The following is a 17,581-nucleotide window of genomic DNA, read 5'->3' as shown; positions in this document are numbered from 1 at the left end:
TTCCCCTGGAGTCATATAATTATTTTTGCCCTGTGACCATAAATGCTAACTCTACCCAGCTGGGTTGGCACTGGGGTCCTGCAGTGCCCCGTCCAGAGGCAAAAATCAAAGTGTCCCTTCTGGAAACGATCCCTCCCCAGGCATTTACTATCACAGAAGGATTTAGAGATGCCACAGGGCCATGCTGCCGGTTCCTGGCACAGGTCAGTGGCACCAGTGGGACTCATCTACGCAATGCAAACAGGAGACACGGGACACTGCTCTGCCCAGCCGGTAAATCCACACTGGCACCCCTTGGAGACTTTCCAACCTCATTGTATGAGAACTGCCCCATTGGAAACATCAGGCAATGCTCTCCCAGAGCAAAACTGCAATTTCTGAACAGTTTTTTTTCAAGCCAGGCTGGGTCATTCTGCTATCGCTGCTGCAGGCTGTTTGGGGTGGGTATAAAAAACCCACACAGTCCCATTAAAAAAAAAGCGCTAATGATTTTCTTCTCACTTGCAAGATAATTACTCCCACGCAGGAAAAAGGAAGCACATACTGACAGATACTGCAGCCACTTCCTTTAAAAACTCTAGCCAGTTTGCTCAGCACAGGCAGAGGGGCAGAGAGCCGCTCTCGCTGTTGTAGCTTAAATAGGCCCTGGGGACGCAGGTCTGCTGGCCACTCGTCCCCGTGCATGCCCACCAGCCCGACCCTCTCTTTCCTTGGCAGCCCGCTCCAAGAGCGTGATGAGCGGAGAGCCAGCGGGCACCCGGCCGGCCTCCCCCAACCCGCTAGAGCGGCCCCTGAAGATCGGCTGGCTGAAAAAGCAGCGCTCCATCGTCAAGAACTGGCAGCAGCGGTACTTCGTGCTTAAGGGCCAGCAGCTTTACTACTACAAGGACGAGGATGATGTCAAACCACAGGTAGGACGAGGCTGCTGGGCTTTGTCGGTCCTCAATCTCCCCCTTCTTGCAACTTTGCTCGTAGGGAAATGGTTTGGGATGGGTCTGGAGTAGGGTATTAAAGAGGTTTTCTGCCTTTGGGCAGTAACAGAGATCAGATATCCTGATCAGGATCATCTGTGCACTTAAATTCTTAAAGTGCCTGGAAGCCCTGCTGGGGGCTTGGTCCTTCTGTGCCCAAGCAATGGAGTGCTGGAAAAAAAACCAGTTACCAACTAGAAAGTTGCTATCATTCTCCAAGACAACAGAAACAGGCTGGGGAGAAGAAGAGCTCAGTACACCACCTCTTTTGTGATGGCAAGCGCAGCAATGGGCGCACAAGACAACAGGAGCTTTGAGAGAGCTTTCAACCGTGCACTTGGTGGGAAAGGCAGCTTACAGCATGCTTTTAGGAAAAAACAAGCAGAACTTTCAGCATAGTTGAATGGGTGTGAGGATTTGCCCAAGACAGACCTCACAGCAGGGCTGTGGGCTGGACAGATGACAGCGAAGGGCATCTGCTTCCTTAGGACCTCTTGCCACGGGAGAGGGCAGCTGGAGGGACAAGGAAAGAAATTCTCTCTCTCTCCAGCCTCTGGGTTTGTATCCCGTCCTGGCCCAGCCCCATCCTCTGCAGAAGGCTCAGTGGCACAGATGCAGTTTGTGTTACTCGGCTGCTGCCCTGGTCCACTCTGCGCGGCCAGAGGAAACCTGCCCCGCTGCCTCTTCCTCTAAGGGAAAATGCTTGAAATCTGCTGAACGCTCCGGCGCATGTCAGTTCTGATGATTTTTGAGATCCCCAGGAGAGCACAACGTGCTCCCAACCCTTTGCACGAAACAGGAGTGTGATCACCCACTTGGGCATAATTTAAATGTCTGTAGCAGTGCCTGATGTCCGCAGCCCTCTGGCAGCATCAGCCCATCTTCAGCCCCTCCAGGTTGTAACAAGCCCTCTGTCTCACCCATATAAACCATTTCTCAGGTTATGCATTGTAGTACACTTGCCAGGAAGAAATCAGGTTGGTTTTCCAATTTATATGGATAACTTTTTAGTTTTTCAACCATTTTCTCCATATCGTAACTTACTTTTTGAATATCCACCATCTTTTCCTTGTTTCGAGAAATTGCAGGGAAAGGTCCTCCCCATTGCCGCAAAAGCCATTCTCTGTACAAATTGTTACTGGTAGCAAAACTAATCTCAAGATAGAAAACGCTCATAAGGGGAAGGCAATCAGTAGATCCTCGGGGTGAAAATACAGGGCTGAGCCCAGTGGGATCCAGGTCCTATTCTGGCTTTGCCCCATTTCAGGGGTGACTGGGAAGAGCAGTCTCCCCAGTTGTAAGTGGGCTGTAGAAACAGAAAGTGCTGTAAAAAGCTTATTGCTATTCATGGTGCTTTTGGCAGCTCTCGCCATGACCCTGCTGCACCATCCTGGGTCATTTCAAACCTCCCTGATCCCATCAATGATTCTGACTGATACAGCTGCAGTTCAGGCTTTTGGTCCCCACTCCTCGCAGGAGCCCAATGGCTTTCAGGAGGATGAAATCTCTAAGAAACTTCATTTCTGTGGCGCAGCCTCATTTCCTGCCCCAGGAGGCCTCTGGCGCTGACTCACACGCCTGCTCGGCCCCCACATGCCTCGGTGGCTCCCCACCCATCCTCTCCAGCGGGGACCGAGCTCTCCGTGTTCACCGTGACAGCTGGAGAAAGGAAGGTCCAAAAGAAATGGCTGTCTTCCACTTTGCTTTTTTATTCTCCCTCCCTTTTTCTTCTTTTTCTCTACTCCTCTCCCGCAAACTTTGGGTTTGTTTTTTGGTTTTAAGTGATGCTGTGTTAAAGGAACAGCTTTCCTGCTCTGGTGCAGCAGAAACAGGGTGCTCCAGTGTTTTGCCAAGTCCCTTCTCCTTTGTACTTTCTTCTACCACTCCCAACAGGGGTTAAAAAAATATGAGAAGGGAGGAAAAAAGGGAAAGCACAAAATAACCAGTTTTCTTATTCTGAGAATCACTTCATCAGAAAAACTGGCATTTAAGAAGCATTCTTTATTGTTTGAAAAGTCATTTTTAGCATATATATATATATGCTATGAGGCCACCAGGTCCTGCAATCTGTTTGAAAGGAGGACTTTGATCCTCAGTGCTGACACATGGTAGTGTCAGCCTCGCAGAGATGGGACACGGGTATTTGCAGCTCCTGCTCTGCTTTGTCCTAGGGCTGCCTGTCTCTCCAGGGAAGCACCATCAAGGAGGTGGCCAGCAACCCAGAGGAAGGAGGGAAATTTATCTTCGAAATCATCCCAGGTGAGGATGCTTCACTCCTCTTTGTTGCATGCTTTTGGGCTGGACTGTTCACCCAAAATCTTTTGGGCAAGTCATTTTGGCAGTCCTTTTGCTCCCAGTTTTTTTCAAGGTCCCCACAGTGCTGCGTTGCACGTGAAAACTGATGTCTTACCTTCAGTATCCACAAGTCAGGGCTGGAGGAGGGCCGTGTGTCAGTGCCCGTGCCCCATGCTGAGAAGCCTTGCCAAGCTGCAACGTTAAGCAGTTTCTGTTCCTTTCTTGCAGACCTTCAGCAAGGGTGAAATGTAAGAGTGCTTCTTCATTTCACAGCCAAAAAGACATTAATGGGGAAATTTGGAGCCAAAAGCATTTAGCAAAGAAAACAACAATAATGTGTCTTTCTCCTCCAATCCTCTCTATAAATGATTCATAAATGGTTTTTTTGCAGGGGTCTCTGGAGACCAGAACCGGACAGGGCAGGACACCTGCGTGCTCATGGCTAATTCCCAGTCTGAGATGGAGGAATGGGTTAAATCCATCCGACGAGTGCTGGGGTCAGCATCAGGAGGTAATGGAGAGCAGGGGTGGTTCTTGGAGAGGTGATTTCCTACCATCTCGTGCTCCACAGTACTTTTGTGCAAGGATGTCAAAGCTGGGCTCATAATCCTTGAAACTGGAAAATGGAGCTGTAATGTGACTGTAACTTGTAACGCCTTAGAAACTTACTCCTAGACCGAACCCTGTGGTGTTGGGTCTGCTGCAAACATGGGCAGCGTTAAGGAAATAGCAGCCAAGCATGAATGAAGATTTCTGGGCTGGTTTCAACCTCTTTTGCAAACTTCCTCATTGACTTACTGACCCCAGAAAATGTTGTTCTGGAAAACAACTCCTATTCAGGGATAAAGCATTGGAAAATCTTGCCTTTGACCTGCCAATTTCCTTGCTTTGTTTTTCTTCCAGCTTTTCTTGCTCAGCCCAGCCCTTCTGCCCCCATTTTCTCTGCAGAGTCTGCCTTGGCCATGCAATCACCCTCCCCACACGCAGGCAAGGCTTGTGGCAACAGGATCCTTGCTTCCAGCCCCCTCGGGCATGCATTTATGCCATTACAAAATTGTGGTCAGGGAAGTATAAAACCTGAATCGATCAGAAAGGAGCACACTGTAAATTTGCCACCACAGGCGAAGCCCGCAAAGGAAGCAGCAAAGGTCACTCCAGCCGCTTTTCCTGTAAGGATGAACTATCCAGACTTTTCCTATAAGGATTAACTCCTATAAGTTCTAAAAGAGCACTCACCTGGATGGTCATCCTGAGCCTCTCCTCCCTCCCTCTGTGCTTCGCCCTGACTACTTATACAATTTTGTATAGGGTCCATGCCCTTCAGCTGTGTAAGACAAGCGTGATGGAGCTCTGGTCTCCCATAGCTCCTGTGTTATTATCAACCACAGCAGTTCAGAGGCAAGCTGCCAATTTGAGCTCTTTCACTGTGACCCTGCTGTAGGCACAGATAAGCTTCACCTAAACCATGACAGAGCTGTATTTTGTCTGCAACCCTGGTGTTTTCTGCCTCTAAACTGAAACACACTGTGCCCTGGGGCAGGCAGCATTAGGAGTGCATGAGCCAGAAATTTTCAGGGCATTACCCCACCTGGCTCTAATATTTAATAACAACTCCACATCTGATCCTTGCTTAAACTTAGGAGGCTGCCAGTTTCTTCAAGATAGATAAAGTGATCATATGTGATAGAAAATGTACATTTATAGTAGTGCAGAGAGCCCTGAGGATAGCAGAGAAGTCAGATGCTATGGAGCTGCATTTTATGTAAATACACCGGTGTAACGGACCCTGAAACTTCATGCTTTAGGGTTTTGGCTTCAATGCAAGCTGAGGCAACATGTGCTTTTAAAGTAGCCCACTGCATGGTGGAGGTTTTGGCAAGAGCCCACCTGGAAGCAGCCCCATATGACCCAGCTAGTTGTGAGCTTGTTGCACACCAAAAAGCAGAGCAGCTGCAAAGTATGAAGCACCAGCAAAAGCACCTCCAAAATCTCAGAGGGGTTTTGCAGGTCTGGCTGCCACCCTACAATGACAGCCACCTGCCAGGTGGGCTGGCATGGGCATCGCATTGGCCCTGGGGAGGTATCCCCAAATTAACAAATCTGCCAGCTTGCACTTAAATAAGCAATTCATTATCAGCAACCAAAGCAGAGGGGCAAAAAAAAAAAAAGCTATTTGCCTTTACTGGGCACAATGACAGGTTTATATTCATTATTTAAAAGTGTAAGCAAGTCATAAATGAAAAATCCCCATGATTAGGCAGGTGCCGACAAGCCTCGCAGTTCCAGATGAGAGTGTTTACTTGCATTTTCCTGGTCTGGAAGATACACAGGAATTATTTCAGCCTTTAGAGCGCGAGGTGAACGCATCGCAGGCACTGCTGGGGCAAAAATATGGTAGAGGACCATAGGACCCTTTGCCATTAATATCCCAGAGCCAGTTCGAGTTGGGATTTGTCTGCTCTTACCATGCCCCAGGCTCCAAGGAGGAAGAGCTGGGATGCAGGCTGCTGCCTTCCCACCTTTGAGCTCTTCTTTTGCTGCGAGTTCAGGAGGAAAAAGCCATTGCTCCAAAGGAAAGGTACCACCCTCTGCAAGATACTGCTGCTCTTTGCACAGGGGAGTTTCTGGAGGGTGAGAGGAGAGGGGAGGGGGAAGAAAAGCAACTAAATCAGTAAGACTTCCAGCCCCAAATCTCTGCAAGGCTGCTTTTCTTATTTCTTGGTGGTCTCCTGTGCTTTCTATATCCTTCAGGTTTGGGTAATGAGCTTGCCTTCTCTCCCTGTGCCCTGGCATCAGCCTTGTTGCTGTTCCTGTCTCCCTCTGTATCAGCACCCTGCTCCAAGGCAGGCAAGCAGCATGGCAAAAACCCAGGCTCACTGTTTGGTTTTAATCATTTTGAGAACTGTTAATTATTTGGAGGAGGAACAAGGTTTCATTTTGCTATTATATCTTTGGAAGACGTTCTGCTTTCCCCCAGTTTGCAGACTTCTTGTACCTCCTATGCTAGCGGGAAAGCAGCTACTGCTGTTACATTTGCATGATGCACTTTGGCAAGTAATGTGCCTTTAGCAAAGCTTTTGGGCTCCTCTAACCTCGTTGTCCTTCCACTAGCGGTGTTCGGCCAGCGCTTGGCAGAGACCATGGCCTACGAGCAGAAATTCGGGCAGCACCAGGTCCCCATCCTGGTGCAGAAGTGTGCTGAGTTCATCCGGGAGCACGGCATGAGTGAAGAGGGCATCTTCCGCCTCCCCGGCCAGGACAACCTGGTGAAACAGCTCAGGGACGCGTTCGATGCTGGGGAAAGGCCATCATTTGACCGGTAATGCTGGATTCCCACTCTCCTACTCAACTAGGTCTCATACACCCCAAAATCTGGGGAAAAGCAGCCCCAGAGAGCTCAGCAGTGCCTGCAGGAAACTTGGACCCTCCAGAAGGGCTTGACAAGGAGACACGATTCAGCAGAAACCCCAAATGGAGGCAAAAGCAGAATCAGAGGGTGCCGAGATGAGATTCATGGAAACAAAGGAAAGCATTTAGGAAAATCCTGGCCCCATGCAGCAATTATTATTTGCAGGAGCAGCCAAGGAAGGAGGCGAAGAGAAGAGCCTACGTAGCCCATCAGCTAAGGGTAGAGGTTTAGAGAAAGGAGAACAAGTAGAGGATCACAATTAAGCTCAGAGAATACCCTAATGCACACAGTAAAAGTTATTTCTTTCCCTGCTAGCCTGTAGCCATGATATTTTCCTCCTGTTGCTTTTCCCTACAACACCATATAGAGATGAGAGAGAGATTTTGCCTGCTGCAAGGCTGCGTCCTCCTGACCCCCTTCTTCTGCAGGACTAAGAGGAAATGGCAAACTCCCTAAAGCTGAGAGAGCTGCCTGTAGGTCTCAGAGAGGCTTTGGAGAGAGACATTTGCTATCTCTGTCATGCTCTATGCAAAATGAGAGAAGACAGGTCAACCCCTGGTGCATCTCTCTATAAAGCCCTCCCTTGATAGCTCGCAGACTAGCTGCCCCTGCAGATGCCTCATTATCTCTGGAGAGGTTTCCCCCCTGTCCCCACCCCAAGTCAGAGTTTAACCCCTTGCTTTTGGCCCCGGCTGCGTAAGGCATTGCCCAGCCTCCCCTGCTCACTCGTGCAGGCTGCTCAGGGGCTTTACTCGATGGTTTGCACTGGTGAAAGCAGTGACCTCTGTGCTGGGATAAAGGAAAAGTGGGTTCTGCCTTTCCACAGCACCTAAAGTGAGGCTTTTTGGTTTAATTCCTGCCCTGCCTTGCCCCGTCCATCGTAACGGAGACAAGGAATGCCTGGGCTGCTGCATGTGTATGAAGGTGCTTGATACTGGCCGTGGTGATGCCCCATCTGTGCAGACCCAGGGAGCTGCTCAGGCATCACCTGAGCTCTGAGAGCTGCCAGCAAAATCTGGGGTGCTTGTGGGAGGGGAGCACCCAAAACCAGGAGCTTCCCCAGATTTTTGTACAAAACCGTTTGCCTAAGCGGAGTGCAGGGGCCTCGTCTCTGTATTTGCAGGCCTGTCCCTAACTGCAAAACTTTTCCTATTTTTACCTAGCTTTATGCAGCTTTGTTAGGAAAAACCACAGCACTTTTACCTAAACAATCCCTGTGCTGTGCAAGGTAGAGCCACGGCTGCTCTGGAAGCGTAACCATCCAGCTGTTGGTTTTGCAGCTGAATATTTCTTGCTTTCTGGGTGCCAGACTCCTGCTGAGAGCTTTCCTGTTGTAACCTGTATGGGGGTCATAGGAAGGTGAAGCCTTTTTTTTTTTCCCCCTCCTAGAACTGTGTTTTGCAGCGGGGCATGGCAAGGGAGTTTGGCCCTTTTCCCAGCACCCTGCAATGTTAACCCTGTGCTGCAGGGTTTGGTATGAGCATTGCTGCAGTGATCTCAGGGTGACTGCGACCGCCATGCACTTCAACCAAAACATTTTCTTAGTGAGGAGGAAGGCCAATAATGGGGTTTCCAGTGACCTGAATGCTGCAAGATGCTGGCTCAACCTTCAGTGTCATCTTCGCAGCCTGTTTGGGTTTGCACAGGCACGCTTGCGCGCACAAGCACGGCAGGACTGAGTGGGGAGCGTTAGACAGCTGCCATTGCAGCCCAGGCATCCAGGACGCCTAATGGCGTGTATTTATAGGCCCTACAAAAATACAGTTCTGAAAAAATTCCCGTATGGTTATGTGCGTTTGTTAAAAATAATAGTATTTTTAAAACCCCAACCAATTCTAAAAATAAATGACCTGGGGGATTTTTGCTAGAAGTTTATAACAGTTTAGCGACTTCAAGGTAGGTCAAATTAGAGGCTTATGATCTTGACAGTGTCCTTTTGACATAATGTAAACTATATGGTATGCAAAGCTGCAAACATCTGTCCCGGCAGAACATCTTCAGTAATTGCTGTTAATCTTAAAAACCCCAGGCAAGCTTTGCCAGCTCCGCACAGAGTGGGGAGTGCCTGCCAAACATGTGAACACCAGACAATATTTGCATGCAAACCCTCATGAGTCAAACGCAGGCTGGGAAGGCTCAGCCCGGGTATGAACACTGGGGACCTGCCAGCCCCATGGTGGGGAAAATCTCCACCAAGCATTTATTTTCCTGCCAGCTGGGGCTGTTCCCTGGCTTGGGGTGCCCTATGGATTCCCCCCAACTTGGTCTGGCCTCTATTTATCTCTCTCTGTCTCCTGCATCTATACACAGAGCTTAAATATAATCCTCCTGGAGCAGGGCAGGGTTTGCTCACCAGCTGGGTGCGAGTTTCACGTGAGCGGCTCTTTGCTCGTTGCAGGGATACGGATGTGCACACCGTGGCCTCTCTGTTCAAACTCTACCTGCGGGAGCTCCCCGAGCCAGTTGTACCCTGGATGCAGTACGAGGATTTCCTGCTGTGCGGTCAGGCGCTGGATGTGGATGAGAGAAAGGTAGAGATGCATTCGTTTCTCTCCTTCTGGCCTTAAAATTAGCTGTGTTTCAGTGCCAGGGCTTTGTGAGCTCGAGATGCCAGGTGCAGATATAGCTGTGCATTATAAGCTGTGTAATTATCGAGCTTTGAAATCTGAAAAAAGAAAAAAAAGGGAAAAAAAATTAAAAAGATAAAATCTCCCAAAGCCAGTGGGGTTTCCCAACTTGACAACATGGGTTTATCCATTTTAAAGCTTAAATTTCTGGAGCAGATCTAAGAGCTGCTCAGCACCTCTTTTCGTTGAGCCCTTGCAGCAAACAGCGAGTGTCACAACCAAGAGAGGAAGGAAACACAACCTCCTGCAGCCTCCATCAGCCCGAGCTGAGAGCGGAGCTGGTGGAGGGCTCTGGGTGAGACCAAGGAAGGAAGTGGGGATTTGGGAGAGGGAGAAGTGAGAAACAGATGGGAACTGTCTTTTCCTAACTATGTATTTTGGTGGAAAAGAAGCCCCCCCTCCCCTGCAAAAAAAACCACTTACGGATGCTGTTCCCATACACAAAAAAATAAGGCAGATATCCTCGGTAGCATGAGCTCTGTGAACTGCAGTGTTCAGCCCTATATTTCAAGGGCAAAAGTTTCTTGTAGGTTGTTTCACTTCAGGATCTTTGGGGTTAAAAATGTCCTAAATGTTTATATACAAGAAATGCAAGGAGATTAGGCATGATCAGCTCCTCCCAAAGTGCTCATCACACACGTGCTGGGCTGGAGGGGACCCTGCTCTTTCCTTTGCTGCTGTGGCAGCAGCAGTGCTGGGCAATGGGCTGCCTCTTCTTGCTGAGCACTGTACAAAAACTTCTCCATGTTCATGCTTGGTCTGTCGGAGAAATGTAATTTCCAAGGCGAGCAAATGCCAAGAGGTGAGACCATACAGGGATGAATGGAGTGACCAAGAGCCACTCTTGAGTCCATATACATCTGTGAATCTTTATAGAGCTCTTCCTTAACTTGCGTTTAGGGCCATCGGGAACTCCTGAAGCAACTGTCCCTCCTTCCCAGAGACAACTACAACCTCCTCAGCTATATCTGCAGGTCAGTCCTCTGCACAAGGTATAAACAGCTCAGATTTGGTGTTGGTGAGTAGAAATATCATCCCAAAGGCTGAGGCTGACTCCTCGAGAGAGAGGGCCCTCTTAAGCCGAGTTTTGGTTCCCCTCGAGGCACCAGATGCTGACTTTTGTAAAGGGAGAATTTCAGCCATGGGGATAAACGCCTTGACGATGTCTGAGCATAAATGTCTACCCTAAAACTCACTTATAAATCCCTGAGAATTAAAATCAAATGTAGTTTTTCTAGACAAAGCCTTGTGCGACAAAGCCTTGTGCAACAAAACTGTCAGGTTTCACACAGCCTGGGAGATTTTTCTGTGGTTATTAAATATTAGATGGTGGTTTTCCCTTCCCTTTTCTTTTTTTTGGGGGTGAGCAGCTCATCACATGGTGGTTTTTCTACTGACACCAATAAGACCCAGCTCCAGTCCACAGTTATAAGGCAACTATATGTTTCTGTCCTTGGGACTTAGAGGAAGAGCTGGATGGGTTAATCAGGACTTTATACCAGTGGGTGTGTAAGGCTTTTTGCAGTCTTCCTTCTCTGACTGGAAATATTTGCCCTTGGATTCTGGCAGGTTTCTACACGAAATACAGTTGAACTGTAGCGTCAACAAGATGAGTGTGGATAACCTGGCAACAGTGATTGGAGTGAACCTCATCAGACCCAAGATAGAGGATCCTGCAATTATTATGAGAGGTAAAAGGGACTCCTGGAATAATTGGCATAGGAGCACGTGATATGCTGAAATACTCAGTTGCATCCACAGTCTTGAAATTAAAATTTTTCTACGGTAGACTCGTGGATATAAGCCAGACACGTGCCTGGGCACAGTAAATACAGCAGGGGAGAGTAAAGCCATGTGTGTGTTAGGCTATAAATGTGTTAATGGTGACAAAAACCCCTCAGGAGTTGCACTGTGTGTTCCCTCCATAGATTTCAAACTATTCAGGAATTTGGTGAAGTCTCCGTTCTTCTGCTTAGAGCAGGATGGTGTGAAATTCTTCTTAGAGAAACAAAGGAAACTCAAAGAAATTACTGTTTAGCTGAGCCAAACTGTAATCCCGTGGGCAAGGAGAGATGTGGCAGAACTAATGGAAGAAATATTTGAAGGCCAAAGACTGCTCTGCTCTACAGGCATCACATGCAAATGGTCCCGATATTCATATGCCTGTTCGTATAACTGATACTTGTAGTTTGCTTGTCGAGCCAAAGAAGCACAATTTGTGGCTTTGTGCAGCTGAGCAGACTCCTGTCTTGGTTGTTCCATGGTCTACTGCTGCTGTTCTGGAATGATATAAAAATCCCTCCCTTTATGTGGTTTTATGATCATGCTCCTTGTCTTCACCTGCATACTATGTGCATCTCCATTTTGGACACCAGAAAGACCAACCAGAAAATGCAAGTGTGGGTGGCAGAAAGCCCATCGCATTGGGTTTGCCGCTGACAGATCTCTAATTTCTTCCAGGCACGCCACAGATCCAGAAAGTGATGACTGTGATGATAAGTGACCATGCAGACCTCTTTCCCCCGTCCAAGGATGTGCCGCCCTCCCCACCTGCCCAAAAAAATGACAAGAAGGCCCCCATCCCTCGCAGCTCTGTGGGCTGGGATGCTGCAGAGGATCCCGCGGTGCCCAGGGCAGAGAGCTTGATCCAAAGGCAAATGGTAAGGCTAGATCCTCAGAGAAATAATAAAACAGAAATTCAATAAATGTGTGATTAATTATTGTGGGATCTAACAGGTCAGTGAGCCACTAAGAGCACTTGCTATTAATAGGGTAAAGAGCTGTAACTGTCATCCCTGGAATATCTACATCAGGAAAATGATGTAGATAAATTTTCCACTTCCCTGTGGAAAATCTACTGTTCTGGGAAAAACGAAAACTCCTGAAGTTTTTTAGCTAAAAGGCAGAATAGATGAAGCCTTTTCAGTTCATGCTGGTGAATTGAAAACATTGAGGATTAAAGGCTTTTCTCAGAAAGAAAGAATCTCTGCAAAAAGTTCTTTTTAATGGAAAACATGGTGCAACCCAAAATAATTTTTTATGGAAAACTTGTGGCCATTCCTGTTAGCATGTTAAGATGTGCCTTTTGTAAATATTGCAGTGACAGCAGTCGCTGCAACCTGTCTCTGCTCACAAAGCAGGACGAGGCTGTCCTAATGCCACGGGTCTATTTTACAGAGAGATGACCTGAATTCCAGCAGTGCCCCCGGACCAGCTGCGAGCTCAAGTGCACCCAGAGAAGATAATGGGTCCAAAGATACACTGGGAATGTGGAAAGCACAGTCAAGGAAAAGAACTCAGACTTTACCTAACAGGAAATCTTTCCTGACGGCTGCTTCTCCAGGGGAGAAAGGCAGAAATGACAAAAATGACATATGTGCCAGTGACTTTTGGAAAAGCTCCCATGGGAGCAGCATGTGCTCCTTGGTCCCCGGCGGACATAAGAGAACGTTGTCTCATGATCTTTTTAAGCTGCTCGACCTTCACCGGGCTTCGACCTACGACAACGTTCCTACCTCCCAGAGAGAAATTGGGGAAGGCAGCGGCTCCAGCCCCAGCCCTTCGAGCAGCAGCTCTGATAAGGAATTTCTACCCTGCTCCAGTCCCAGTCATCAGCCAAAGGAAATAGCCAGTCCCACCAGCAGCCCTGCTGAGGTCTCCAAGCCTGATCAGGAGAGCAGGGAGTTCCTGCAAAACATGATCCTGAAGCTGGAAAAAGAAATGGAGGTACAGAGAAATGACTACGAGGAACAAATTAAAAGGTAACACGCCCCACAGTGCTGCTTTCTGGAGAGTATGAAGCCTTCAGCTCATGTTCTTACAACACTAGTATTGCACAGATTTATTTACCAGTAATACTATACAGTATATAATAGTAATGACTAATGATAAAATATAGTATTATAGTAGGCTATCTGAAAGTCAATCCCCATGTGCTGTACTCTCATGACGTAGTTGCTAATGTTCTTTTACTACAATATTAATACTCTATAGTTCTTATTACATCATTGTATGGCACTATAATGTTTCTGCAACAATTTTACACTGTCATAATTCTTGTTATTACTATAATATTGTACCATTATACTGTCCAAAATTCAGTAGTAGCATTATTACATTATTAGTTGTAACCGTCAGTGTTACATGTATTGATTTATTGCATCGTGTTATGTGGCCATTGAGGGTCAGGGGATCAGGACAGAACCTCTGGCTTATTTTATTGCTCAGTGACACAGAGGGCAGACTCTTTAAGAGCCAAATGATGACTTCCCAGCACCCTTCTGATCCAATCCTTTCACGCTCTGTTTCTCTTTGCAGTCTCGAGAAGGAAAACTATGAAGTCTGGGCCAAAGTGGTGAGGCTGAATCAGGACATTGAGAGGGAGAAGAAGAAGTCTGAGGAACTGGAGCTGAAGTTGATGAATGTGGAGCGCTCACGGGAGGACATGGAGAAGAAAAACAAGATGCTTGAGGAGGAGATAAAAAACTTAGCTAAATCCACGAGCAAAACTGATGCCAAAACCAACTAGGAGAAGACACCCAGCTGTGCACAGACATAAAATGCAGCTGCATGAATCCACAGGAATTGCCAAGCAGGTTCAGAGCCAGGGACTTGTATCGTCCGGTGTTCTGCTACTGGCCACGAGCTGGTTCAGAGGAAGGAGCCCAGAAGTTAGAGGCTGGTTTATGCTCTGAAACAGGAAATTTCAAAAATATCCTTTAGCTTTTTTGGTGTGTTTTTTTCAACTCCTCTTTCAGCTGCTCAAGTTACCTGTGGAACAGGCCAATATTTCTTGCTGCTCAATCAGAGTATCTTGCACTCAGGAGTTCAGGCTAAGGACACTTTATGCCTTTACAAAAATAAACCAGCAAGCATCCCTCCTGCCAGCCGGCTGGCTCCTTGCTGGAGACACCCACAATGCTTCTGAGTGGAACAAAAAGTCCATAAAACCTGGACAGAAAAGCCCTGAGGTCGGGGGTGGCACAGCCCATCAGGCAGTGTGCCTGGATGGTGGGCTGCAAACGCTGTCAGCACCACGGTTGATACGTTCACATTAACATGTACTGTGATTATTGCTCTTATAGAGCAAGAGAAGCCCAGACAGCCCATCGGGTCCACTGAGAAGGGGTCTCATACAGCATCACTCACTGTGCTGTGCCAGACTCATCGATATCAAGGCTCCAGGTATAAAATCACAGTATCATAAAAACCTCTTTAGTTAAGTGGCTGTTCAGTTATTTTAAATCACTGTTCCTTATAGCCATGTATATATAAATCCAGCATAGCCGCTGATGAGGCTTTGGAGAGCACTTTCACGCATCCATACACGGAGCTCTTTGTGCAGAGGGATCCCATCAGCAACTTTACCCTGTACAGAAAATGGGGCTTCTGCATTTTTCCTGATGGACGGTTTTCAAAGAATAACAGATCTGGACTTATTTACCACCTCTGCTTTTGTTTTTCATTGTTTCATCAGCGTAGAACAGGATTTCCTCAGCCACCTTGGTGGAAACCTGGGTTTGCACCCCAATGATGATGCTGGGCCTCTCCCTGTCACTTGCTGCCATCAGTGTAAAGACTAACCGGACCTGAAGGTCTCATGGTGCCAGTGTGGCTATTTGTAAACTTGTCTGCTTGTTTTCCCACTGCCTGCCAGCAAGTTGCCCTTCCAGCAGTACCTCGATGCTGCTTTTGGTGTAGGAAAGAAAATAACTGCACTCTGCAAGAAAACCTTTCACCCTTCGTTTATGTTAAGAAAGGGGAACAACAACACACAGCCTCAGCCCAGCCTAGAGCCTTCATGGGAACAGGAAAGGGAAAAACACAGAGATCTGCAGGAGTTTTCAAGCAAGATATCTAGGACCAAACATGTGCCTCTGTGCTAAGCGTGGTGAGGTTAATGCAACAACACTGGATTACTGCTACTGAGGACTTGGCTTTGGTGATACAAAAGTTCAGCTCAAGAGAGGCTGCAGACCTGCTTGGCAGAGCCCGCAAAGAAAAATGAACTGGTGAGAGAAAGGGACACAGAGGAAACTATGTGAAAAAAGGGGAGATGGGCGTGGGAAAATGCTATCAGAGAATAAAAGTCAATATTGGGTATATAGCACTTGCTGCTACCAGCCTTGCTGGGGGGGACTTGTCTAGCCCTAAAACTGAGCCCAGACTCCTTAGTCTGAAACTTAGATTCAGTTTGATGTATTGAATCCACCTTTGCTTAGCTGCGGATATAAAGTACAGGTAAAGGAAAGGTTTGTGCCAGTTGCGCTGCATTTAAGAATCTGACCCATAAATAGCTCATTCGACCTATAGGCTCTGCCTCCAGGTGGTTTTCCTTTCCCTAGGATCCCCAGAGACTACACAGCTCCTCACTGTCCTGCCCACAAACCTTCACACCAGGGAATTAATTTTTTCTGGAGGCCTGCACTGCATGGGGCTACTGCAAAATCACAGTGCCTTCCAGAGGACCCACAGCCAAGGTCCTCTGCTCTTGCAATGATCAAATCTGATTAAAGTGTTTCAAATGTGAGACTTGGTAATTTGAAATCTCAGTGCGGATCACGGTACCCCTTTGCATTGGACCAGAGGGCCTGGACCTGCTAGTGCAGAGCTCCGCAGCCCACAGCCTTGCAGAGTGATGGGCATCACGGAGGAGAGCCCCAAGGAGGACAGTGTGGCCTCCACCAGGCTTAGCCACCTTCAAAGATGAGCTATCCAAACCTCACTTTCCCCATCACCTGCATGTCCCACATGCTGCGGCAGGCTGAGATGACACATTTCTTGTCTCCTGAAGTCTCTTTCAAGCACCGTTAACACCATTGGTGCTGCAAGTCAAAGTTCCCACCGTGCACCTATGGGACCCACATCTTCCTGATACTCAAATCAAGAGGTTTCCAAAGTGCTTGCGAGATGCATTTTGCCTGCCATTGTTTCAGAGCAACTGTTCCCATTCATGGTTCTTTTCTGTGATTTCCGATGACCTTGACAGACTTGCTTCAGCGTTTATTTAATTTTTTACCTTTACAAGGAACTAATTACTAATCTGGGCATGAGGCTCAGGAGTCATTTAGGGAGAAACTTCTCCGTCAGGTCTAGGAGAAATGTCGTGAACATCTGGGCTGCAAATGCCACACGCTCCTTTCTGCAAAGATCAAAAGTGTGAAGAGGCAAATAATTCTTTCACAGCCCACAGTAGACTGTAATGACGTGCAAAGGCTTGGCTGACGCTCAGAAGTCTCTGCGATTAGGACAAGTGCACGTTATTTTAGTATAAACTGTGCATTCCTCCACTTCCGCTGCAGATAGGCAAAACAACCTCTGTCAAAGCATGACTGTTTCTGAAGATCAGAGTAACTTCTTTGAAGATATTCTGCCCATTAAAGTTTGGAGTGTTTATAGTGGTCATATTTAAAAGATAGACTTTCCAATAGAGGTCAGGTGGGCTGGAAATTCCTAAGTGCATGGGGGGAGTGAACAGCCTCAGGGAGTGACATGGGCATCTTATGAGCTGGTACTGCTGTAGGGTGCTGTAAGATAAGGAGCGTTTTCCTTTTTTAAAAAGTGAGCTTTTTCCAGAGACAGAAAAGCATGGATCTGCCCATGCCAGACCTGTGGAAACTTTGCATCCTTTTCAGGCCTGAGGGTATATCCTCTTGGCTCAGTCACGCAAAGCCCAGAGCTGCACCTGAATACTGGCAATGCCCAAATCCTACTCTGGATTTAATGCACTTTCAGATCTTCTGTTGGAGACACCGGAACACGAGATCCCCAAAAACTGACTGATGCATGACGTACATTTCCTTCCCCCCTCTCTTTTTGCAGCCAAGCTGTAAAGCTTTTTGGGGAAGGAGTAGCAGAGAAAGTCTTCTCTGTTCCTGAAGCAGGGGTTGCTGTTCGTCTGTGCTGCAAGGGGCATTGTAAACTCACGGAGGGTTGCTTGGTGGCTGCTTTTCAACTCAGCAGACTTTAAGCATTGATTCTGGATATCCTAGAAAGTGTGAAACTACTACTATCATATAAAAGTACAACAGACTGTCTATCATAGATAATAAAGAATAAACCCTGTAGAAAGATCCTTTTCAACCCTGTCCTGGGCACTGTCGGCTTGGAAACTGCCAAAAAGGCAGTTTTTCCCCCCACCTTAACCCTCACACTGCACAGCCAGAGGACACAAGAGCATCCCCTTCAAGGTGATGGGAGAATGTGTAGGATAACCCACAAAACATACTGAGCATTTTCCTCTCCCTTTAAATGTGATATGGCTTTCCAAATTAGAGCAA

The 17,581-nt window shown here is 47.5% G+C and overlaps 1 protein-coding gene across 1 annotated transcript; it reads left to right on the top strand.

The window, feature by feature from the left end:
- Window positions 1-708: 708 nt before the first annotated feature.
- ARHGAP25 (Rho GTPase activating protein 25) lies at window positions 709-17,581 on the top strand. Its single transcript, XM_072846308.1, has 10 exons — window positions 709-911; window positions 3,143-3,230; window positions 3,658-3,777; window positions 6,378-6,585; window positions 9,074-9,206; window positions 10,203-10,276; window positions 10,872-10,993; window positions 11,763-11,962; window positions 12,480-13,063; window positions 13,620-17,581. The coding sequence occupies exons 1-10, from the start codon at window positions 735-737 to the stop codon at window positions 13,828-13,830; spliced, it is 1,917 nt and encodes a 638-aa protein (XP_072702409.1). The 5' UTR covers window positions 709-734; the 3' UTR covers window positions 13,831-17,581.

Source organism: Ciconia boyciana, chromosome 25, assembly GCF_034638445.1.
Source record: "Ciconia boyciana chromosome 25, ASM3463844v1, whole genome shotgun sequence".
In the NCBI taxonomy this organism is placed as follows: Eukaryota; Metazoa; Chordata; class Aves; order Ciconiiformes; family Ciconiidae; genus Ciconia; species Ciconia boyciana.
Note: the sequence above shows the minus strand (reverse complement) of the source record. Positions and strands in the feature narration are given on the sequence as shown.